We start from the raw sequence: 26392 nt of genomic DNA on the forward strand, positions 1-26392 counted from the left end.
AAACTGCTAACTCGACAGATATCCCTTATCTGTCGAGTATCTCTGCACAGCTTCCAATTTCATCAATTATCTCAAGTGCAGAAGAGTTAGTGATAGTACAATCACTCCTAGGATTGAGGGAAGGGAGTGAACTGAGTGAGAGTCTGGGTTGCTCCCAGGAAAAAGGAGAGGAAAAGAGTGAAAATATGCAATCTAGTTATTCAGGATTGGCTAAAGAGAGTGTGTGGAGTCCCACCTTAGATGGTGAAGGTGAGGGTGTGAGGGTGGGGAGCCAACGTGAGACCTTGATGCAACAAAAGAGAGAAAATGAGAGAAAAGCAGGTACTGAAGATATAAGGGTGGATGTTATTGTAAGTGAGTTAATGAAGTCCAGGATGCAGACATGGAGGGACTATCTCAGCAACCTCAAGCTGTTATAGATTCCACCCCCCTTGATGCTGAGACATTTACTCACCCTGTTCCAGCATATCAACTTCTAGCTGAACAGGGCAATGACAATGTAGAAAGGATGCTTAACTTGGTGCACACCATACAGTCAATGCTAAGAGCTAAGGATGCCATCACAGCTTTGCCCTCTACAGCTGGTGATATTGATTATGAGACTGGTGGTTCAGAAGAATTCTTTGGAGGTGAAGGTGGAGATAGTGAAGAAGAGCCATTGGACATAGGGGAGAAGTAGGCTCTAATTCAAGATCAGGCATGCCATCTTGGGCATTTTCAAAGCACTGTGATGAACACTACTTCAAGACAACCCTGATTCAACTCATAAATCAGACAAATTCTGCTCTTCAAACCACCACAAATGCCAACACCAAAAAGCTCCTTCAGGCACATCTTGCTTCTCTGTAACTACAACAAATTCAAGGTTTTCAATATGCTCGAGATGTCAACACTATCAAAGGTGATATTGATGAGATGAAAAAGGCCATTTCTGACAAAATGGACTCTAAACTTCCAGAAGCTACAATGCTTTACATCAAGAGACAACTCAGAAAAAATTCTGATCTTGCCACAAAGATAGATGCCTTAGATACAAGAATGACAGCAATGGAAGAATCTCTTACAGCAATTCATCTACACCAAGCTCAACAAACAGACTTGCTTCAGAAACTGGTGGTTGCACAAACCTCATCCTCTACTCAGCTTGATGATAACAAAAAGGGGGAGATAGAGAGTTCTAGGAGTGAGGGGGAGCAAAAAGTGCTCAACATTCAAGTTAGCAAGGTAATTGTGCCTACAATTACTATCTCAAAGCCACCAGCTAAGGATAGTATTGATCTGATAAATGAAGTAGCAGTCACTATAAGAGCAGCTAAAAAGGAGCAGTTGATTCCAATCAACTTGGAGAAAATTGATGAGGACATTCAAAAGAAGTTTGGGCTAGCAAAGAAGCCAGAAAAGTCAGCCATTCATCACTCTCAAGTTAGGCAAATCTCTGTGAATGAAATGAGCATGAACTATCTGGAAAGAGGACAGCCATCCTGCATCAAATCTCCAAAGGCTGAAGTACTTTTGAAGCCAAGGGTGAACTATCCAAAATCATCACTAAAGAACCCTTTGGATAAAGTGTATAAAACACCAAAGCCTGATGAGAAGAAACTGTTGTCAAGATCCATTGCCTTCTACAAGGATCCAGCTGATTCAGCTTTGAAAAGGAGAATTGCTAAAGTTTTCAGAAATGGTAAAGAAATTTGTGTGGTGGCTCGACATTCTCAATTTGCTGAAGCAAAGAGAGAAGAAAAGGCAAGATTAAAGCAAGAAAAGAAGCAAGCTACTCTAGATGCTAAAAAGGCTAAATAAAAGAAAGAGCAAGCTGCTATCTTGGCCAAGCTACAAGCTGTGAAACCAACACAACAAATTCCTGCTCAGCCATCTGAAATCACTGAATCTCAAGATCCAAAGCAGCAAGTTGAACCACAACAGAAGAAATCTCAAAGATACAAGGAATTGGCCAAAAGAACCAAAAGGAAATTGAACTTTTCTGGTAAGGAATTAGAGGATCAGTTTTCCAAGGAATCCACTCCAACTACAACTCAAACATCAAAACCCTCAGTGGTATTTGAAGACATTAAGGTGGTGGATCCTTACAGTAACATTCATGGTGAACCTATTGTGCCTAAGGATGAACCAATAGACTGGGAAAGTCTACCAATTCCTGACTTCAATCTTTCAATCATTAACAAGCCAAAGAGAACAAAGTCAAGAGCAGTCAAGAAAGTGAAGTTCTCCCCTCTCAAATCCAAATCTCTAATCAAAGCTCAATCCTAAGTCAACAAGGGAGATTACATGTACTTATACGACATCAAGGAATTCTCTGATCTAAATCTCTATCTAGATGAAATAGAAGAAGTTAGAGGGATTGATGCCTACAGGAATCTACCTGAAAGGTTAGTTTTCAAGTACAAGGGAGGAAAGGAGATTCAATGGCCACTTCACAGGATCCTTCAAGAAAGCCAATATGTGTTGATAAAAGTTTATTCATCATTCAAGAAGAACTTTGGATTCAATGTAACTGCAAGAAGACTGGTTCTAAAGAAGATTGAAGAACTGAGGAGTATTAGAGCTAAAGATGCACTCTCAAAGACTCTAATTATTCCTTACACAGGGAGAAGAGTGCATCTAAGGCCCTACTGGCTGATGGAGTTCATGGATGACAAAGCAGTTAGAAGATTTTTCAGATTAGAAGACCAATTGAGCATCTCTAGCAATGAGACTCTTTTGGAAATGCAAGAAAAGCTAAATCTCTCAGAATCTGATGAACCGGAATTCCACAGACAGCTCCAAATCAGATAGAAGGAAACAACGGAAAGCTTGGAAAGAGTTCCAGACCTTCAAGAAATTAGATTAATCTGCTCAGGCTAGAGGAGCACCTTGAAAATGTCTGTGAGCTAATCTTTGTGCATTTTGTTATTTGAAGCACTTTACAGTTTTATCTACATACTTTTAAAGTTATATTTTTAGGGTATTTTGTTATCATCAAGTTTCTCTTAATTTATAGCTACAATTCCAGTAGACATAAATTGGGGGAGATTATTGTGGATAAGTTATGAACTTGATGATTTCATTAACAAAATACCTTAGTAGATTTTACTTAGTGAAAAATGTAGCAATCGACGGATAAGGAATATAGTCTCGAAGGATGACTCAATATAGTCCCGACGGATGATGATCAATTATCCATCTAGTGAGTAGCTTGTGTAATAATGAGTCTGTAGCACATTTCTGCATACACCTTGTTTAGATTCTGTAGTAGCACTCAAGTCATGTTGACTTTAATTAGATATGCAGAATAGGTTGATTAATTGTACATAGATGATGTCTTGTAATTCTGTATTTTTAAAATGAAGTCAAGTGCCAGATAGCTACCCGACGGATAAACAACAATGTCACTCGATGGATGATTAACAAGGCAACCCGACGGATGATCATGTACCCGACGGATAATCAATTCAAACATCCGTTGACAGTGACAACACAGTCACATGCGTCGAGTGTATGCAAAAGGAATGTGGAAGCCTATTCAACTGGGTTTTAGAGAACAAAGAAGCATTGCCATTTCCATGCTATTATGAAGATATTCAAAGATGTTGGAATAGAGTAATGAAGCAGCAGAGTATTAAACTTGATAGGTTTTGTTTTATTATCTTGTCTTATTACTTTTGTAATCTTGGTGATATATAAACCAAGAAGTAGCAAATAGAACAACAAGAACACTAAGCAAGAAAATTCTCAAAGAAACATTTGTAAGCTGTATTCTTAGCATTTCTCTAGAAACTTAGTTGTTCATATTTGTAAGCAGCTGTGAGCAAATCTTGCTACACAGAGTTCTCTTGATATAATATATATCTCTGGTGGATACATTCAAATCGACCAGAAAGTTTTTAAAGACTTGTATTTTTAATTACTTGTGTTTAGATTCATTCCAAATTATTATTCCGCACCTTGCAAATCAATTCACACAGATATATATTTTAAGTTAGAACATTTTATAATTTGAGAAAAAGGTTCAAGAATTCCATTCAACCCCTCTTCTGTAATTCTTGTTGCATTGTTAGGGTATAACAATTAGGGTTGTCAATTTGACTTAGTCTTGTTAATGTACAGTCATTTCTTGCACAACATATATATATATAGTTGGGTTTCATGAAGAACACCTTAAATGGAGATTTCATTTTTTATATATTTTTGTTGTACCTTGTATTCAAAATGTATGTAATGAAAAGAGGAAATTTTTACATAACATATACATATGTTATGCACAAATTACTGAACATACTGTACTTTTATATTTAGGGTTCTATAATAATTATGACATTTTTTTAATTAAAATTTTAAATGTGTTATGTAAAACTAAAATCTGTTTCTAAGAATTTTTGATGCAATTGAAAAAAAATTAGTAAAAATAATATTTGCAGAACACATCTATACTATATTATTATAAGCGAAACATAGTTTCGTTTGGTCGGTTGGGTAACACCTTCCTAAAAAGTATGCTAACACCTTCCAGAATAAAGTTTAAACAAACATACTAGTTTTCCGGGGAACTATTTCTCATTTGAGCCTATCTCTATATCTTTTAGGGGACATTAGATTAGATTGATCTAATAACTTAAATTAATTTATATTTTCTATTCTAAAATCATTTTTTATTAAAGTAGCCCATATATATATATAATCATGCATAACACGTCTTAGTCCGGATATATTTCTCTCCCTACTATTTGTCGTAATATTTATCCTTTTGATCTATCATCATTTTGTTATATGTATATATTATATAGAAAAAAATATTATTTCTTAATTCACCTTATATTTTATATTTCTATTTAATTTATTCCCTTGTGTAAACAAACTAGTTTTGTTATAATACAGAACTAATCAAGCAACATTTCTAAGTCAAACACTGGATTTTCTACTTATTTGAAAACTATATAAACTGTAACCTCATAACAAGTAATTTCTACTTACCACGTAACCATAAATCATGATAAAAGAACGAGGCCCGGACCAGTATATTTTTTGACAAATAATGAAATTTTATTAAAACTTCAAATCACTTCTGAGTACATTCCGAATCTCAATAGGAATAAAACTCCTATCGAAAACTCGATCTGGAAAAGAACATGACAGACGAGCTAATTCGTGCACCGTCATATTAGCATATCGTTTAACAAAAAACCAATGACACTGTGTTTGACTCCACCAACATATTCCGACAGGATTGAACAACCTTCCCGAGAGGAGATACCATTGGCGTCTTACTTCGAATGGCCTGAATAGCAGTCAGGCAATCCGACTCCACCACCACCTTACTCCAGCCCTTACTTTTAATCCAACTGGGTGCTTCTTCAATCACCAAAGCTTCAGACATAATAGACGACACCATACCTGGAAGATACTGAGTTCACGCTTGAAAAAGATCCCCATGATCATCCCTTGCAATCGAAGCCAAACCTGAAGCATTATACTAAGAGAAAATTGCTGCATCTGCCGAGATCTTCATATATTCAATCTGTGGTGCAACCCAAAGCTCCTTCCCGTCACCTTCAGAAAGATTAGGATAACGTAATGGTTGTTTATTCTTTTGGGCTATATTCCATTGTAGAAGAAACTGCCTAGCTTTTGCTATGACAACATTCAGACGAGTATAATTATTATTTTAAACAAAATCATTTCTAGCTTTCCATAACGACCAGCAAACTGAGGCTCTTTTCTTGTTGTCACAGATCTCCAGAACTCTCTTCCACCATCGGAAAAAACTATCATTCCCGTTTGCAATGACCTTAGGTAATAGTCGTTGCCAACATTGAGCTGCCAAACTAAAATGACATAAAATATGCTCCACTGTTTCATCACCATTTCTGTTTACTTGACAAACTGAGCTGACAGGTACGTGTTTCTGCATTAACATCATCATTGTAGGCAAACAATTCAACAAAGCTCTCCACATGAAATTTAAGATCTTTGGAGGTGCTTTTACTCTCCACGTCTTTCTCCACGTACTATTCTAATCATCTCGTCTCCATAAATTCTTTTATTGTTGAAGAAGTCTATATGCACTTCGAACAGAGTAATGCCCTGACACTTCTTTTCCCCAGTACAATTCATCCTCCTCACTACTCTCTATCATATTTATACGCCTAATGCACTGCTGGTCATGAGTATTGAACATGACACTCATAATTTCCTCATCCCACCCTTTGTGATCCATAGACATTAAAGCACTTACCTTGTGATTTTTCAAGCCTTGGACGTTGAAGTTACAAACGGATTGATTTCATCTAATAACCAAGGCTGACCAATAATATTAATAGAGTTCCCCGAGCCAATTTTCCACCTCATACCTGCTGCAATAACATGCTTAGCTTCCCAAATATTTCGCCAAACAAAACTAGGATTGTTGCCAATTTGTGCATCCATAAACAAATAATCAGTGAAGTAACGCGCCTTGAAAACCTTACTAACCAAACTATGAGGATTTTTAATGAATCTCCAACCTTGTTTCCCATGCATTGCTAGATTAAATCTCTAAAATCTCTAAATCCCATCCCCCCACAAGATTTATGTCGACTCAATCGGTCCCAACTCATCCAATGTATACTTTTACTAGCTATCTTCTTAGTATTCCACCAGAATTTTGAAATACATCTCTCCACATCTTTAGTGATCTTTAATGGCAGTAAAAATACGCTCATCTCATATGATTGCTGAATGATTGAGTTCACCAGCACTTTTTTTCCACCCTGGTTGATAATTTTTCCATCCCATCCTTGAGCTCGTCTTCTTACTTTATCTTTCAGAAAACCCAGCATTGCCACCTTACTTCTTTTCATCATATTAGGCATGCCCAGATACATACAATCATCTCTTGCTTCTTCAATTTGTAAGGTGCTACATAGCTGGTGTCTAGCATCCGTCCTTGTATTTGTACTAAAGAAAACCGAGGACTTAGATAGATTGACCTTTTATCCCGAAGCAAGCTCAAATTTCCTCAAAATCTCTACCATTTTCTGCACTTCACTTTCTCCTGCTTTACAGTAAAAGTAAGAATCGTCGGCAAATAACATGTGAGTAATACTTGGAGCTCGTTTGCAGACCTTAACCCCCTGAATCAATTTTTAATTTTCAAAACTATGGAGCATAGCCAAGAGACCTTCTACACAAAGAATGAACAAATATGGAGATAAAGGATCTCCTTGGCGTAAGCCTCGACTTGGCATAATTGGGCTAATTTCCCTTTGAGCATGAACAATGTGGTATGAGACTGATTGGACACACTGCATAATTAAGTGAACCCACCAGGAATCGAAACCCATCTTTATCAAAATAGCTTAAAGGTAACTCCATTCAATACGATCATAAGCCTTGCTCATGTCGAGTTTTAAAGCCATATATGCCTCTTTCCCCCGTCTTTTCCGTTTTAGAGTGTGCAGTACTTCATAAGCTACTAACACATTATCTAACATCAACCTCCCAGACATAAATGCACTCTGATTTGCAGATATCACCTGATCCAACATCAATTTCAATCTGTTCGCAACAACTTTAGTAATAACTTTTACTAAAACATTGCATAAAGAGATAGGACGAAGATCCGTCACCACTATTGGGCATTTTTTCTTCGAAATAAGGACTCTGTTGGTAGCATTTAACTCCTTTATTAAGATGCCTGTAATGAAAAAATTGCAAACCAAATTGACAACATCCTTTCCTACGATTTGCCATTGCTTTTGATAAAAGCCAGGGGTCATTCCATCAGGACCACGAGCTTTATCCGTGTTCATTTGGAATAGAGCTTCCTTAACCTCCTCTACTCAAACTGGGCCTAACAAGTGATCATTCTGGTCCCTTGTGATTGAAGTTGGCACATAACTAACCACCTCTGAGCAATCGACTTGAATGGCTGTGAACAAGCTCATGAAATACCCCGACATCATCTCTGCAAGACCATTCTCCCATTCCAGCCATTGACCATCTTCATTTTTAGGCTTATTAATTTGGTTATTTCTCCTACAATTGGAAGCAAACGAGTGAAAATATTTGCTATTTTGGTCACCAACCTGCAACCACAATTGTTTTGATCTTTGGCGCCAAAAAATCTCTCTCTGATTTAAAATTTTTGTAAGCTCGTTTCTAGCTTCGTTGTACCGATGCTTTGAGTCCTCATCTCTCCCCCCTCTGAATTGCTTCATCTCAACTTTACAACTCTTAATTCTGTTGCCAAAGTTGCCAGTTATTTCTCGACCCCATATTGCCAGACTATGACTACAAGTTCTAATTTTCTGAAGAATATTGGCTTCATTATCACTGCTCCAACCATCTCTGACTATCACCTCACACATGGGCTCAATCATCCAAGCATTTTCAAATTTAAAATGATAAGGAGCCTTTACTTTCGAAATAACTTGAGGAACTAACAAAATAGGACTATGATCGCTGGTGGTACCTTCTAAATTATATAGATTTGCCATAGGAAACATGTTCAGCCATACCTCTGTTGTCAAAGCTCTAGCAAGTCGCACCTCCATCCAATCATCTATGTCTCTCCCCCTTTCCCATGTGTATTGATGCCCCACCAATTCCATATCTATAAGACCCGCATCCTGCAATGCTTCATTGAACCCATCTATTAACCAACTTGGATATTGTGGACATCCAGTCTTGTCCCTTATATCAACTACATTATTAATATCTCCGATTACACACCAAGGTAGGTTTGAATCTCTCGTAAGATTTCGGAGTAAGTCCCAAGTTATGAATCTTAAAGCTCGGGCAGACTCCCCATAGAGTCCAGTTAAACGCCATGAAGACCCGTTCCCCATATTAATTTTTATGTCAATATGGTTCTGTGAGTAACCCAAAACTTCAACCTGATCACTCTCCTTCCATAGTATAGCTAAACCCCCACTTCTTCCTATACAATCAACCACGAACATACCCTGATACCCCAACTTCATCTGCACCCACTCCATTTTCGACTTCCTTGCTAAAGTTTCATATAAAAAAATAACCATGGCATTTTCTTGACGTACAACGTCCGATAGGAACTGAATAGTCCAAGGGAGGCCCACCCTTAGGCAGTTCCAGCTGAGAGTATTCATAATGATAGGCGGGTCTGCTTTGCAGAGCCCGCCATAATTTCATTTTTTAATTTCAAGTTCTCCGGCTTACCTTCTTCAGTCATGTCCGCAACTTCTGTACTGTTACTTTCTCCCAGCCCAACTTCTATGGTCTCTTCAATTCGGCGTCTTTTTGGGTCCACAACTTGCAACCCATTGTCTTCATTTGAATAAACATTTTCCCCCGTAGAAATATTATATGAGATAATAGCATTATTATCTCCTAAATTTTCTCCCGTACCAGATGTGCCTCCAATCATTATCTTTTTTGAATTAACTTCCATATCCATTATGTTACCTACTTTCATGGGAACAGGAATAATTACTGCGCTTTTGTGGCAACAATCCCTCCCTCACAGTCAGCTGTCGTTGCTACCGGAAAACTCACCGGATTTTTACCACCCTGTCTCAGCCATTTAGCTCCCATTGTGTGATTACGCCGCCTTGGTTCAGCCCTCATCCATACACCATAGGGTTTCTCGATTTCTTCCAGGGGAGTATCAAAAATCTTCTCACAAAACTTCTCCCCATGTCCTATCATGCCACAAATAAAACAGAATGTGGGTACCCCTTCATAGCGAAAGTTAACCCAGCACCATTCGGACTGACTCTTTCGAAGTTTCATCCTTCTTTTCAACGGCATATTCAAATCAATCGTAACACGAACACGGAGATACTCACGCCAGACACCCACGAAATTATTATCATCAGACTCAATGAACTTCCCTATATAATTGCCTACATCTTTTACCACTCTCTGAGACATGAAGCCTGCATGTATGTCATGGAGTTGAACCCACAAATCCAATTTATTGATTAACATCGTACGAGGATTGTCTCATTTCTTCATGCGTTCAAGAATTAAATTAAATCTACCAAAAGTCCAAGGACTTCCTTCCAGAACTCTAGTAATATCGACCTCATGGTAGAACTGGAAAATATATCTATTTCGATCTACCTCTTTGATATAAATTCCCTTTCCTGGCCTCCATAATGCTGCCATCCTATGTTGCATTGCCAGAAAGTCTATAGGAGAATCTGTTAAAAATCTGCCTACCAAGCACCATCTGACATCAATTTCAGACAAATCCTATGTATCTTCCTCATAAAAAATGCCTCCTTCCTCCTCATCATCTAGTTTAAATCGTGCAAAACTTTCTTCCATATCTTGAACTGCTTTAGAATTTTCTACCATTTTCACCAAACAATACTATGCGAACAGAGAAAGATAGTAACTACTGATTAAAGATAACTATAACAAATCAGGGATAACGGAACGAATCAATGACTGAAATGCGAAACTTTCACACCATGGTATAAGCCACGATAAACACTGCTCTCAACTCTTTTAGTTTTTAATACTCAACCTCTAGTCTCCATCACCGATTGACCATACAAACATGTAATATACACACAGTATACACACACGACTTTGTAAAAAGATACTAGCTAATTTAATTATTATGCATACCAGATTTACAGGATGGTTGCTAGTAGCGAAAAACCCAGTTGCTTGTTCACCCCTGCTGGTGATATTGGTTTGTTACGAGGAGCGATAATATTGTTTAACTAACAGTTTAGCTGCACAATAGTATTGTTAAACAGAGGTTACAGATGAGAAATAGCTTGTATTCTGGCGTGTTGGATTGTGCTTCTGTGTGTGATTTGATAGGAACAAAGGGGATTAGGGTTAAGTGGTTCGGGTTTTTAGATGTATGTATTGATAGAAAGGGAACAGAATTGCGAATTGATTACTCTGTTGGGGACTATGGGGGGAAGTGGCCAGACCAGTATTAATACTACATTTTAGAGGTGAACAAAATAACAATGTCATGAAATTTTCATATCTACAAGTGCTAATGATATATTGCCAAATTTAAATATAAACAAGTATTAATACTATGTGGGTTGTTTTATTTATTTATTTTCCAATGTAAAAATGTATTCATTAGGACTTCAGATCATTATGTAGTATATGGTAAAGTTCTTCTTGGTAGGTATCCCCTCGTATCAATGAAGATCAGCAATAGGATTATTATCTCTTACCAAGAAGTGAGGCACATTATTCGCAGATCGCTTAACAAAATCCAACATCACATGACGATTTTTTATCTCGTTAACTAAGGCTTTGCACTCGTCCACTAAGATAGGACAGGTTAAAAGAAGAGCACCTGATTGCTTGAACCAGTGTGAGGCAATTAGTTTTGATTATCACTGACTGCTTGATCTTGTTATTTACCCAACTTAGTGCTTCTTTGACCCCAATTGCTTGGGCCACCTCCGGATTTATTTGACCGTGTGTCTGCCACTAGCTATGGCTGCTAGCAACTCCCAGTATGATCCATGGCTACCATTGATAAGCAGTATGAGCCTGAGTAGTCAAAAATTGTTACGTCCTCCTGTGGGTGATTAAAATACTCTTTGTTGTCCTCTTTAGTCGTAAAACCAAAAAAAATATTAAACGCATTCTTCCATTGGTTAAGTAGAAGTTTTGCCAGTTTATACACTTCTGAAAATTCCGACCAACGCTGATTTCATATAATCTCATTTCTATTCTTCCAGATTGACCAACAAACCCAGAACTGTTTCCTTTACTTCTCGTGTACAATTTTAGATTTAATGACAATAAGAGAGTTTAATTGGTTTGATATACACGAGTGTGATCAAGTGACCTTGCAAATAGCTTCCATATCCTATATTTATGAAAATCAAGGTTTAAAGACTTCTCAAACTATAAGCCGGTCAAATTTTCAAACCCAAAAGAAATTTCAGAAACAACGATACTCTCCAAGATGTTCCTGCAAAAAAAAATCTCCAAGATGTATAAATCGACTTGAATTGAACTATTTTTAATCATCTCAATTTCTTCAATATTAACTTTCAAAAAAAAAATTTCTATTGAAGTTTGTTGAACTATTACACAACATTACATCCAATCTCATCCTGGAATCTAGCAATTACATCAATCACAGATTCATTCCAATCAACATTCTTTCTTATTGTTCGAACGAGTTTAGAAAGAGGAAGACGAGTAGACAGAAGATGTGTAGACAGAATAAAATTTGAGAAACAGACTTTTCGAAATGTTAATAAAATCATCATAATATTCTTCTCTTTACAATAACAATATCATACAAATACAAGAACAGACCCAGAACAGAAATTTAAAACTAGAATCATAACTTCTTCTTTTTCTGGAAAATGCGTACTCCTAGTCAACATCAAAGTAGTTGCTACTATTCAAAGAAAATTCAGTAAAAATATTGTCTCTTCCTATATCATTTATTAATCATATTTCATTATTCTAATAAATAAATCCCCCCTCCCCTCCCCAAAAAAATGAATTTTCATGGCATTGAAAATTGTAAATACGCATGAAAAATATTCTTCATATGCAAAAAACAGATTACAAATTGTCCTTTGTGCATCTTCACTCTACTTTATACATTTCCTCTGCTGGTTGTAGCATCTACTGATCTCGAGCTCCCTGGGATCCCCATTTTAATGCTATTTGCCAAACCGCCTTCCTCGTCAAGATGTTTGCTTTGTTCGGCATTTTCATCAGCAACCTCAGCGGAGTTCTGTTCCACTTCCCTATCACCCCTGAGATCACTTGGTAATCAGCCACGACAAGTGAAAATTGCATCAAACTCTTGGGAGTAATTAGAAAGTAACTAATGTCAATGTTCTGTATGCATGTCTTAACAAGGGATTTAGCTTTTCTAGAAATGGCGTAAAATATTCCAGGTTTTACAAGATTATTTGTTGCATTTATTAAATATAGAAATTAACACTAAATAATAGAGATTGTTGGCTTGAATTTTTTATTTCTTATTATGAAGGAAACAAATTGATCTATAGGAACTACATATTGTACCAGTAAAAGATATTTGGTATGTCCGGATAAGATTTTTATATGTGGAGTGTGCAAGGCCTTGTTCGGATAAAGTGTTCCAGGTTTAACAAGATTATTCGTTGCAATTGTTAAATATAGAAACTAACACTTAATTATATAGATTTTGGGATTCAATTTTTGATTTCATATTATGAAGGAAACAAATTGATCTATAGAATACCAGTTGAGATATTTGGTATGTTTGGATAAGATTCTTATATTTGGAGTGTGCGAGGCCTTGTACTTCTTGTGATGATTTTAAAAAAATATTAAAACCAGTTCTAACTTTATAAGCAGAACAGCAGTCTCTTGCAGACTTTGTTTTTGATTAGCCCATTACAAGCATCTCTAAAAGCAAACCAAATACTTACCCTGAATATACAACTAGACCAACAACAACAGCGGCAAAGGCTATGAAGTACATCCAGTCAACCTGTAAATAAAAATACTATTAAGATTGGTATTTTCCAGTTTCTCAAATATGCTTACTAATCCAGTGGTAAATGCTCAACCAATGTGCTACATACACACTCAATATTATGTATTTTACACATATTGTGAGTGTGTGCAGTGAGTGTCTGTTCGTGTTATATGTGTCTATATGTTACACACCTTCTCATGGTATGCAAATATGCGAATCAAGACAGACCACATGTCTGATGTCAGCAAAGACAGGTTCAGCATTGTTGATCCACTCATCTGCATGTAATAACAGAACATTTCTTTAATGGAATACAATATTTAACACATTTTATTGGCATGCAACACATTTAAAAGATAATACATGATATTTGAAATATGAAATTCCAGCAGTTGGCAACTCTCTAATTCAATGCTGAAGAACAAAAATTACTTGTTCTAATTAAAGATCTTTGTCCTTGGTTATTGACTAGCAGAAATATGGTGGGATATATTAGAAGTGGGCTTGTTTCACGAAAAATTATCCCTATATCAATAATGATCACTATATCTTTTATTTTTACTATCTTCAAGCTGAGATCTATTATCATTTTTTGCGAGACTCGGCATAAGTTCAATAGTTTAAGGAATAAATATATAATATTCATATAAGCACATGAAGAGATAACATGGTCAATCAAACCAGATCTTGCTATCAATCATTTAGTTAGCTTTTTGTTCATGAGTACAATCTGTGTAGTCTTCCTTCCTAGGGGTTTCAATTGGTTTCACACCTTCACATGTTTCTTTACCACCCACTTACTAGAATCTTATCCTTTCACCTAGTCCTAAACTTTACACCTTTCTACCAAGGTTGTTAAGTCGACAAGTCGGGCCTAGGCGCTCGAGTACCTTCAAATTGACTAAAATCAATTGGTTTCACACCTTCACTTATTTCTTTACCACCCACTTACTAGAATCTTATCCTTTCACCTAGTCCTAAACTTTACACCTTTCTACCAAGGTTGTTAAGTCGACAAGTCGAGCCTAGGCGCTCGAGTACCTTCAAATTGACTAGTCGACAAGTCGCCCGACTAGTCGTAAAAAGTCGACAAATAGTCTGACATATATATTTTAGAGTAATTACAATATATAGTATAAAGTATAAGTTAACAAATATCAATTCCATAATTCAAATAAAACTAATTGATAGTAAGTTCAATTACCCAAGTCATATAGTGAAAACATATGTAAAATAGTGTGTGTAGCAGATGATTAGCATTGTGGCAGACTAGCACTGCAGCTGTGTAGTTTTTGCCAGGTGCAACAGTGTGTGTACAGGTGCACCAGACAGCAGTATGCAAGGAAGAGAACAACCAGGTGATACACAGGAGAGTTGATAAGAGAAACTGTGTAAAATTTTGATAAGCAATGTGTAAATTGATTCACAAGAAAGTTTTATTCTTTATCAAAATTCAAAATTTTTCTTTAAATTTTAATAAAATTGATAACTTGTTTTAAAAAACAACTAAAAAAAATTGAAGTTGTAAAAATTGATAACATAGATAATTTTTGATGATATAACAAAAGGAAAAGCAAAATAAATTTGAAGTGAAGTTTTAAAATAATCCAATAAACTTAAAATTTGAAAACAAAATCATTTTATATGCAAAAGAATTATCAATAAATAATAATAATAATAATAATAATAATAATAATAATAATAATAAAAGAAACGAAAAAATTGAGAACGAGAAGAAGAGTAGAGATAAAAAAATTAATGTTTTAAATAAAGAGTAAAAAAATGTTTTGAAATAAAAAGTAAAAAGAAAACGTATATATATATACAATCAGACTGTATGTATATTCAATGACGGGACAAACAAAAAAACTGAGAGAAGAAATCAAGAGATGAACAAGGAAGATTGTAGAAGAAGAAGAGAGATTAGATGAGGAAGAAGAAGATTGGAGAAGAAGAGAGATGAGATGATGAAGAAAGACTTACCAAAGATTAGCCGCCTGTGCTGTAAAACCCCTAATTTTTCGTCGGTTTTTAAGTTGGGTTTTGGGCCGGGTACCGGGTCGGATCCGGGTAAAACCCATGGAAGCCAAACTCAACAAGTCGTGGGTCGACTTTCTCTCCTATGTTGACTCGCCGACTAGTCGTCGACTTGACAACCATGCTATCTACCAATTGACTAAACATAACATAATTAAAGTTCAAGAAAATTTTACATAAATATTGTCATTCCGAATTTCGCTAGAGGTCCAACCTAGACCATCACAAATTATAAAACACTCTGTTTCTCACTGACTTTTCTTTTCGTATCCTGGGGTCCATGAAAATACTTAAAACATAATTTTATCAGTATGTATTGAATATAAATCAGAATCTAGTGTTTTCTTTGGGAAAGTGATTTTTTACCTTAAAACTAATCTCCATGTGCACCTCAAAAAACATGAAAAAGATAATTTTCCTCGTGTTCCTAATATTATTTTATCATTAAAATGTCAACTTCCATATTTTGTTTTACAACAGTCACTGAGGACACTCAGCTGAAGTACGTATCATTTAGAGTCCACTTTTGAAAATATCCATTGCCCACAGAATAATTTAGCATAATTATGGCCCTCAACATAAAGTTAATATAATGACTATCACCCAACTATGGAATTCACTTAAACCGGCGCATGCCAAGGAAAAATAAATATAGGAAACAGACACTAAATATATTAATGTTCTTAAATGTCAAAGAATGGAATGATTCTGTGTCAGGATTTGGTGAGTTCCTGAGCTGTTTTACAACTGTTTTTGGTATTTTTGTATATAATAAGAAGTAAACAAGCAATAACAGAGGAGTAGAGATGATAATAAGCAGATATAGAGTGAGATTAGAGAGAAGGAAGCAGATCTGAGATAGAGAATAGAGATAACTTGCAGAGAAAGATAGAAACTAGAGAGAGCATAGAGAGAATCAGTTAGAGGAGAGAGAGAGAGAGTGGTGGAAACCTTGTTCCTTTTCATATATTTATACCAGGACTCAGTAACTAACTCATAAAAGTCCATTATACCCTTACTACAATTCAAATACCTATTATGACTATACTACCCTCCCCTGTTACTAACACATATTACTACTGTTATTATTATTATCATACGCAGCTCCTGACATTCTGACCCTGGAATATGAGGGCCAGAAGATAAATATGAAAAATGACAATAATAATATAATAAGTACATTTAGTCAGAACTGACATTTATGAATTAGCATTCAATTAAAAAACTCAATTTATGCAATTAAATTTCTAAACAATTTTCATAATTATTTTTAAATTACAAATGTAATACACATGCATTATATAATTTGACATATAAAATAATGAGAGATAGAAATATAAATAGTAATATTTAATCTATTTTTTTGTTATTTTATTTTAAAAAATATTTTTATAAAGAACGTTTTTTAGTTTTTGTAATGGATATTATCTATAGATAATACTTAAAAATAGAAAATTTACAACTTGTAAATCAAAATGACCCCGGTGGAGGGTAAGTGGTAAGTGCAGATACGTGAACTAGAGCTGCAAACGGACAGAGCCGAGCCGAGTTCTGTCCGAGCCAACCCGAGCCGAGCTTAATTTTTTTTTTAAACGAGCCGAGTTTAATAACCGAGCGGAAAGTGATGTTCAAGCTCAAACGAGCCGAGCCCGAGCCGAACACGAGTTTGTTCACTAACAACCGAGCTGAGCCCAACTCGAGCCGAACTCAAGTTGTCCACTGATAGCTTGGATATATTTTTCAATCGATTTACCTTAAATTATAATTTATAATTTTCAAGTTGTATCGAGATCAACTACTAGTCTTATCTTACAATTATATGCGCACACCCATGCTCTACCCTTTTATTTTATATCTATATCATTGTATTTTTCAAGATGACTTATAAAAATAGATCCAATTTTATTTTTAATTATTGGGACATTCGTAACTTTATAAATCGTCCATTACTTTTAAAAATGAGGATGTCAAAATTTTATTATATTTTGCTATTTTACTTAAATTTGGTTTATGTAAATTACAATTTATTTAATATTGTTTATGAAATATGAACAATTGGAGATGAATGTATCATGATAACAATTTGATAATTTACTTACGAAAAAACTAAGTGTTACATTTAGAAATATAAACAAAAATTCTAAAATAATTAAATTATTAATAAATGATGAAAAAATGTACTAATTTTAAGTGATCAGTAAAAATTAATTATTTATAATACATATAAACTTTATCCGAGTCGAGTTGAGTTGAGTTACCGAGCTGAGCCCAAACTGAACGAGCCGAGTCTGAGCCGAACTTTTTGTAAAGTTCGGCTCGGCTCGCTTATTTATCCGAGCTCATTTTCATGTTCAAGACCGGCTCGTTTTTTAAGACCGGCTCGTTAAAAAAAACGAACCGAGTCGAGTTCAGTTAAACGAGCTGAACCCCAGGTTTGTTCTCGAACAGCTCCGTTCATTGGCATCCCTACTGGGAACTATGAGTTCCTTAGTTTATTTTTAAATTAATACAACCAAACAATATATAACTTATATATATATATAGTCTTAATTCACTAGAAACTCCCTTATAATGAAAACTAGAAACTAAAATTAAAAAAAAAATCAAAATCGCGTCATTATATAGCACATAAGGTATGCAAATTGATCATTGGGAGATGACGAAAAATATGGAGAATTTAGATTTTTTTTTTTAAAAAACTCACGAATTGAACGGAAAAATGTGGGAGGGTGTATTTTAATCATGTGTAGTTCCTATAGAGGGCATTAGATTGGATTGATCTAGGGGCTTAGATTAGTTTCTAGTTTTCATTTTAAGAATCATATTATAATAGAAACTAGAACCAGCTTAGTGATTTCCATTGTTATAATTGGTGATCGTTAACTAATTCACTATATATTTATGACGGTTACACCCCTCATTTAGTAAATTTAGTAATCAGTAGTGGCATGTAATTTAGTAATTATGTATGTGTAATTTAGTGATAGCCGGTAAATAGTTCGCATATAAATTATTTTTATATTTAGTGACTTTTAGTATGTAAATTAGTGATCTACATAGGTTTCTAGTTTTTATTTTAATATGGTTTCTATTGGAGTAGGACCATATATACATATAAGAATGTGGAGAACACGATGAAATTTAATTACAACAAAGATTTAGCTAATCACTTAATAATACAGTAGTATGATTTAGCATATATATAAAATCAATTGATAAAGTCATACCTTCAGCAAAACAGGTACTCCGGAATAAAATAAAAACATTGCCACCGCAAATCCAGTGAATGGGAACGCCTAAATCATGGGATCAAAGTATAGGAAATTAAGACTTATTTTATAATAAAATAACAAATTGTATGATTTAAAGAGCAGCATAAACAATATGTAAGCCTAATTTCATCATATAATATAGCCCTATGGAATAATTTGATAACTTTCAGGTTCGTTCTCTTTTCTTGGAAGAGTATAATTCTCACCTCTCGGGTAAAAAAACTTAAAAATATTTGAACTCTAGCTATTGATGCAATATCAAAGTTTAAACGTACAAAAGTGTTCAAGTAATTAAGTCATATATCATATCGGACTCTGTGACAACTTCTTCACCCACAATGGTAAGCTCTTTGATAGCATTACATATATTGTATTAATGTGATTAAGCTTAATATGAATCTATTATCAGAATATTTAATACTTTCTTGAATTGTAAGATAGCTTAAGATGAATTTGTTATTAGATGCTTAAATGCTTTCTTTGACTTGTTAAGATAGGTGATATAAGTCTCCGAACATTAAAATTAATTGCTTTTCCACTAAATCTAGGTATACATAGTTTCTTTAAAATCAAAATATACTGTCAGCATACTTCCATATGAAAATAGTTCTCCACAACAGTGTCAACTATATTAATTGAGCAGGCTGTAATTTAAAAAAAATAGGAAAACGAAGAGAAAATAAACAATGATGTGAATTGGTACACACAAAAACTACATAGAACACCAACAACTGTTGTGGGGCTTTAACTAATTTTACCTAGTGACAGCTCCTCAAAGGATTATACAGGCTGATAATTAATTAAGAGGCTGATAAGTCTCCGAACATTAAAATTAATTGCTTTTCCACTAAATCTGGGTATACATAGTTTCTTTAAAATCAAAATATACTGTCAGCATACTTCCATATGAAAATAGTTCTCCACAACAGTGTCAACTATATTAATTGAGCAGGCTGTAATTTAAAAAAAATAGGAAAACGAAGAGAAAATAAACAATGATGTGAATTGGTACACACAAAAACTACATAGAACACCAACAACTGTTGTGGGGCTTTAACTAATTTTACCTAGTGACAGCTCCTCAAAGGATTATACAGGCTGATAATTAATTAAGAGGGATATAGATGCTCCATTAAAACCTATACGATATTTGTTCATTTAGATCTCTCATACAAAAGTATAAGGTGCACATAACACTAGACCACAAAAAAATGAAACAAGAATATGACTACTGTCACAAAAAATCATAGAAATAGATAAGAACGCATTCTTGTAGACCAAAAGGGATACAGGCAGAGATGTTTTTCTTTCTCAAAACAGAGGATATTGAGAAAAATGACAAGAAAACTCACCACCCCAGATGACCAATGGATGTTTTTCAGCTCAGTGCGCTCCAACACACATCTATATTATCCGTCAAGGAGAGATATTCGGAGATAGTGAGATGCCAGAGAAACATGAATTATAGACTTACATAGAACGCAAAACAAAAGATATGATGATACTACATTTTAAAAGGAAAAGCATTATACATAAATTAATTATTAATGCATGCTATGTTACATGCAGACGAACATCTTTATATTTTTTATGAATATATAGAGGATACATCTGGATAGCACTGACAATAGCACCAAAGAGGCCCAGCATTGCCATTAGTTCAACTCTGTCAGCATTTTTTACAAAAAATTCCTGCACAAAGCAGGCAGGGATTAGCATTCTGATGATTGGCATTTTTTTCTGTTATATAAAAATATTTCCCTAGGCAGGGTACAATCTATAGCTCAAAAAATAAATACATTTGTTTGATTTGTGGTTCAGAGAGTGAGAATGAAACTTTATAGATGTATAACAGATTATAAACTACTCTATCGTAATGTAATCAAACATATTCTAAGAAGAATAAGAGATATATTGCCACTAAATTCTAGGGATAGAAAAGGAAATGCTTTAATGGAGGAACCAGGCGGAATTACAGGCATATGAGAAGGCTATTTGTACTGGAGGATGAAACACATGCAAGTGGAAAGACATTAAAATTGAAAAAAAAAACTGAGAAGACATAATTTATTGGAGGTAAATGATGCAAACAAACAGAAGTATGCTAATTTGAAATTTTAAAAGAAGAAACTTTAAAATGGAGTAAAATATAAGGGATACAGAAGCCAATTTTTCTTTTAAAGAAATATGATGTATTATTTGCTTACCTCACTGACATTGCTGATAGCGTAAAGCATAGACCCCGCAATTACCAACACATCCCCCTTCAAAGGGCTGCTCCCACCTATAGATGGTACAAAGTATTCATGAGCAACATAAGCAGCAGTAATAAACATGACATACCATTAAATGATTTTATCGGTCTATTTTAAATCATCATTGCAATATTTATAATCAGTTAAGTATTTTCTTCTTGAAGGTAAGGAACTTCAATTACTTGCGCACTCCATTTAATAATATGATAACACTGGTGATAAATTCATATTCTGTAACTATTTAAGACGGAGGTATAAGCACTGAGATCTATATTGAGAACAACCAAATTTACACCAACGGGAAATTGAAAGACAAGAAATTTATTCATAAATGCAACTTAGAAAAGAAACAAAGTTCACTTGAACTATTAAATAATCAGAAATCTACAGTTGCTTACTTGAACGATCTGATGCATGTACGTCTGAGAAGATAACCAACACTAGACCGGCTACGCAAATAGCAACACCAACATATTTCCTGAATCTATATTTTGTCTTCAAAAAGAGCCAGGTGAGAAGTATAACACATGGGATTGACCAACAATCCAGAAGCATAACGCTTGTTAAGGATGTGTACTGGTATGCCTTTACAACTGCACAGAAAACATCTTGATTCAGATTTGCAGAAATCTCGAAGTTTCTATTTTTCTTTCTTCATCTAATCCTTGAATAGTTAGTATCATTATCATCTGGCTTTTCAAATACTACTGATTAGGGGTGTAATAGAGTCGAGTCGAGTCAAACACTATCAGGTTGGGCTCGAGCTCAATTAAAAGTTTGAGCTCGAACTCGAGCTTGAGCCAGACCGAGCCTTAAATTTTAAGCTTGAAACTCGGCTCGTAAAAAGTTCGATAAGCTCAAGTTCGATAAGCTGAGATCGATTTCGCCAAATATTGATTAAAACTCGAAATAGGATCGATTCGGCTCGAGGTCGCTTCGATTAAATATATAAGATATTGATAAAAAAAATTGAATATTTATACAAAATTATATTTATAATAAAAAGTAAAATATAATAGAGGCTCGATAAGTCTCGCGAACTTTACGAGCCGAGTAATTTAAAGTTTGAGCTCGGCTGGGTAAGGAGCTCGAACTCGGCTCGATTATCACCTAGCCGAATTCAAATAGCCGAGCTCGAGTAACTCACAAAAAGTTTGACTTATTTACACCCCTCCTGACAATCATATTAAACATATATAGTGCAAATTGTTTATTTGTAAGAGTTCACCCGCATTCAACGAACATTTTCTGGTAATTTATCTTATAAAATACTTTAGCATCTTTTTTGGCATAAACTTGTAATTGAACTTTTGACATGGGTCTTTGTGTGTGTGTGTGACGACTGATGAGAGTCGTTATAGTTTGCACTTTAAGCATACCACACATCTGGTCCAACTTTATAGGAGTCACCTCTAATCATGTGAAATTGTCTATATATAGTATGCTCCTGATTTTTCCATATGAGAGTATACATTGGTCATCGAGAGACTACAAAAAAAGTAGCATCTAAACTAAGATATATTAGACGATTTTACTTTTCACAACTTTAAGCATGTATATTAACTGAGGAAAATGAAAAGGGAAAAAAATTATATCCTTCATTAGCATAGATGGCTTACCTAGATAATTGGCTTCAACATCGACCAATCCTAAAAGTACATAGAAGTACCACTTTGACTGCATAATTTTAGACAAGGATGATAAACTTGATTCATGAGTAGGAAACGGTTTAAGTACAAAGATCACTAAAAGAGGCTCAAACTCTGGTTAAGACTAGGAAGAAGAATCATCAAAAATATTTACATAAATTTACAAAATAATGGTATTACAGTTTACACATCAGTTCCTTACCTTACTTGTATAATGAAAAAGCAGACAAATACACATCAATGCACTGCCTTAAATTTGTTCATTAAATTATTTTGTTCATTACCTGATTTCATCATCACAATATATTAGCTTCTTTGTAAACCTATACTACTGAGAGCAACACCAAATAAGGAGTATTCAGCCAAAGATCTAGCTCTGACATGCATCTGTATCCTTCTATTAGAACTGGCACACATGTTGTCCAAACAGTAAGCCTGATGCTACTTTTAAACATGGCAATAGTGATGAGGATGAAGGATTGAATATATTAATTAGTAAATATTGCAGGCTATTATTTATGAATAGATTCGAGTTGGAATTTGTAGAGGAGTTTGGAAGAAATACAGCTGTTGAGATTGATATTAGGGAGTTGTCTTCATATATTTATGTTGATGCTCGGAGGGAGGAAGCTTGGGTAATCGCAAGAGGTCTCACACAGAGACGACAAGTTGAAGAGGCCATAAAAAGAAACAAACATGTCACAAAATCTCTTATGACCAGAAAACAAAAGACGCATCATGGGCAAGATGCCTCGTATGCTGATTTATTGAGTTGGCTGATTAGTATATAAATATTATGTAGATATTTTGCTAGCAAGTTTCTACATTTCACTTAAAAAGATTTTTCTTGTTTTAAGCACTGAAGATTTTATTATCCTACTTGCATTAAGTTTTATCTATTCTCTATTTGGATTAGGTTCTTGATATGGATTTGGACATTGGCTAATTTTAAAGTTGGTATTAGATTCCTCTTAGATTAATTAATGGTGAATTGGTGATTTATACAAATTTTGTTTTGAGAATAAACTATGATTAGTTTTTCTTTCTTCTAAACTTCAATTACTGGATTATTTTTTAGGGTTAGATTCAATTCAAATTACTTAGTTTCTGGATTGATATGAGGATCTTAGATTCTAAGTTTACATTTTTGGATTGATCGTGCTTTTTTAAAATAATTTTTTTCCTATTCTTTATTTCTGGAGATATCCATATCACATAATTTTAAAGCTAAAGAACTTGTGTTTCAATGCCAATTGCAAAATACAATCAACCAAATATATCAATATATTGATTATATAAAGTCCAAATATAAATTTTAAATTGGTAATGGGGCAAAGATAATTATAACTATAAATAGGGTTATAGCTTAAACGCATAACTAAGTCAACAAAGTGTTCATTCCAAAGCACTTGCATGAACAAATGGATAAATATTTATTGGTTTTATACTTAGAACCAATTAATAATTCATGCATTCAAGTAGCTATGCACTGGGGTGATATTTTTCATATTAAGTTTTATATTTTAGCTATAGAACTAAGTACATATGTTACTTATTATTCATTTTTCTTCATTGTACTTAGTTGCTGAGGTAGCAAGGATTAGATATATTCATCTTTAGTTTCATATATCCATATTTGGTGGAAAATCTAAAACCAACTATGCATATGTGCATAATTGCATTCAAGTATGGCATTGCTTTAGTGTAAATAGTTCCATTTTATGGAAAAGAAACCAATTATAGGATTGCATTAAACTTGATCTAACAAAAAAGTGACACGGGGTAATTCGTCTACTTGTCCATTAATATGATGCCAATTATAAAATAATTCGTCTACTTGCCCGTTAATATGTTGCCAATTATAAAATACATCCAAACCCAAAACAAAATGGGTACCGGGCCAACAACCCCATCACAGATCTGTCCAAAAGATCTAGCAATTTGGTACACATTAGTTGTTTGACTTATATCTATTAAGGACCCGAATACTCTTATTCTTATTGATGTGGAATGTTACAAAATTTCGAAATTGGAAATAAAAAGATCAAATCCTTGTTTGACTCCTAGACATTCAACATACTTTCGCTTTGTCAAAGGTAATCCATTACAATACAGTTATGAATGAGCATTAATTAAAAGGGGAATTGATATAGGGTGTAGATTACCTTGAGAGGTTTCCTGCGGTATATCAGAATGCATCCATAAATTAGCGCCAAGAGCACATAATTAAATAAAGACTGGGAAGTTGGTGCATTAATTCCTAAAATACACATAAAAAAAAAAAAAGGAAAAGCATATAATTAAAGCAAACAGCTAAACTAGCATATACTATAATAAAAGGATATTGAGACAACATGAAAAATTATGAAGAAATAAAAAATCAACGATAGGACAGAAAGATAATAACAGGAAAACAAACATGTATGTATATGTATACCTCTCCTAGCCAATTCAGAAGATGAAAAACCAGTGGAAGTGATCAAAAGTGATAAAATCTGTCCCAAAACTAGAGCAATTAATGTCTTCTTGCTCCAGAATTCCCAAAAATTAACCATTCTTACTTGGCCCCTCTCCGATTCTCTTATGTGTGTGTGTTATACAAGGAGTGTGTGTTATACAAGGAGAAAAGGGGCAGTCAACACAAAGTGAATATAATAATCTATACAATACACAAATAATTAAAAGGATCAAGTCTTCTATGATATATATTCAACTTCATATACAGTATATGTGTATATTCTCATGACTATGACTGTGAGTATAAAGATGAAGGTTATTTTAATTGATATCCAAATCAACTTATTATATTAATTCATCTTTATTTAATTAATTTAAATAACAATTTTTATTATAATAAATAATTTAATTATTATATAAATATTATAGATATATATATATATATATATTTACACTATCAAAAGTTAAGTTATCATAATATAATTTTACTAGTTAAAAAAAATCACATATAGTATTAATCTGGTTAAAATAAAATTATCATTTTGTAAAATCAAACTAAAAGTAATTAGTTAAATTTTCTTGGTGTAACTAGTATTAGGTTAAAACAAAATAATGTAAACTATTAATTCAGAATAAAATGAAATTAATATATGACTGAGCGTAATTAATATATTGTTGATCCAAATTAATACTTCTCTTTTAATTATAATCATTTATATAAAAATACGTAAAAATATCAAAAAAAATATTTTTTTCAATAAATATTATTGTTCTTTTCAAATATCTCTTATTAAAAAATTATAAAAATATACGGGTATTAGTATATTTATCATGAAATCATATCCTTTAAGAAATTTAAAATTTGAATACAAATTAAAAAAATTCAAAAGTTATATAATATTAAAAAAAAAGTTTCGTGAAATACACGGTTTTTAAACTGCTAATAATAATAATAATTCATTTAAACACGCCCCAAAGTTGATGAAGGTTTATAAGCCTCATATTATACTAATATACTGCTTCGTCCCCCGGTACCAATTTACTTGTTCAATTTAACTAGTGATTTTTGCCGCGTTACGCGCTTTCTATAAATTTTAATTTTTAAAAAATTATTTTAGATTATGCAATTATAATCAAATATTGAGCAAGGTGTTGAAATTTTTTTCTGTTTCATCTTATATTGTTTATTTTTTCACTTCACAAATATCATTTACACGCTTTTTTCAGTTTATAAATGTTGTTTACGCGATTTTTTCAGTTCTAAACATTTTTTACACTGATATATTT

The 26392-nt window shown here is 33.8% G+C and overlaps 1 protein-coding gene across 2 annotated transcripts; it reads right to left on the bottom strand.

Annotated features, from left to right (window-relative positions):
* Nucleotides 1-12180: 12180 nt before the first annotated feature.
* On the bottom strand, nucleotides 12181-25344 carry LOC141678809 (uncharacterized). Of its 2 annotated transcripts, none has more exons than XM_074485212.1 (11): nucleotides 25086-25344; nucleotides 24814-24908; nucleotides 22619-22676; nucleotides 21398-21592; nucleotides 20952-21028; nucleotides 20354-20436; nucleotides 20097-20148; nucleotides 18700-18768; nucleotides 13627-13713; nucleotides 13386-13447; nucleotides 12181-12731 (listed from the first exon to the last, which is right to left on the bottom strand). In XM_074485212.1, the coding sequence occupies exons 1-11, from the start codon at nucleotides 25201-25203 to the stop codon at nucleotides 12560-12562; spliced, it is 1068 nt and encodes a 355-aa protein (XP_074341313.1). In that variant the 5' UTR covers nucleotides 25204-25344; the 3' UTR covers nucleotides 12181-12559. The 2 variants fall into 2 exon arrangements, with proteins under 2 accessions (XP_074341313.1, XP_074341314.1); XM_074485213.1 differs by having other exon boundaries at nucleotides 12181-12722; nucleotides 25086-25339.
* Nucleotides 25345-26392: the final 1048 nt, after the last annotated feature.

Source organism: Apium graveolens, chromosome 8, assembly GCF_009905375.1.
Source record: "Apium graveolens cultivar Ventura chromosome 8, ASM990537v1, whole genome shotgun sequence".
NCBI classification, from domain to species: Eukaryota; Viridiplantae; Streptophyta; class Magnoliopsida; order Apiales; family Apiaceae; genus Apium; species Apium graveolens.

Bases quoted from the DNA above. Each gene is read 5' to 3' on its own strand.
- LOC141678809 (XM_074485212.1), bottom strand. From the start codon at position 25,203: ATGGTTAATTTTTGGGAATTCTGGAGCAAGAAGACATTAATTGCTCTA. The intron at 22,677-24,813 runs GTAATCTACACC...AAAATTATGCAG, and splicing joins ACCGCAGGAAACCTCTCAAG to TCAAAGTGGTACTTCTATGT. The intron at 12,732-13,385 runs GTAAGTATTTGG...CTGATTACCAAG, and splicing joins GGTCTAGTTGTATATTCAGG to TGATCTCAGGGGTGATAGGG.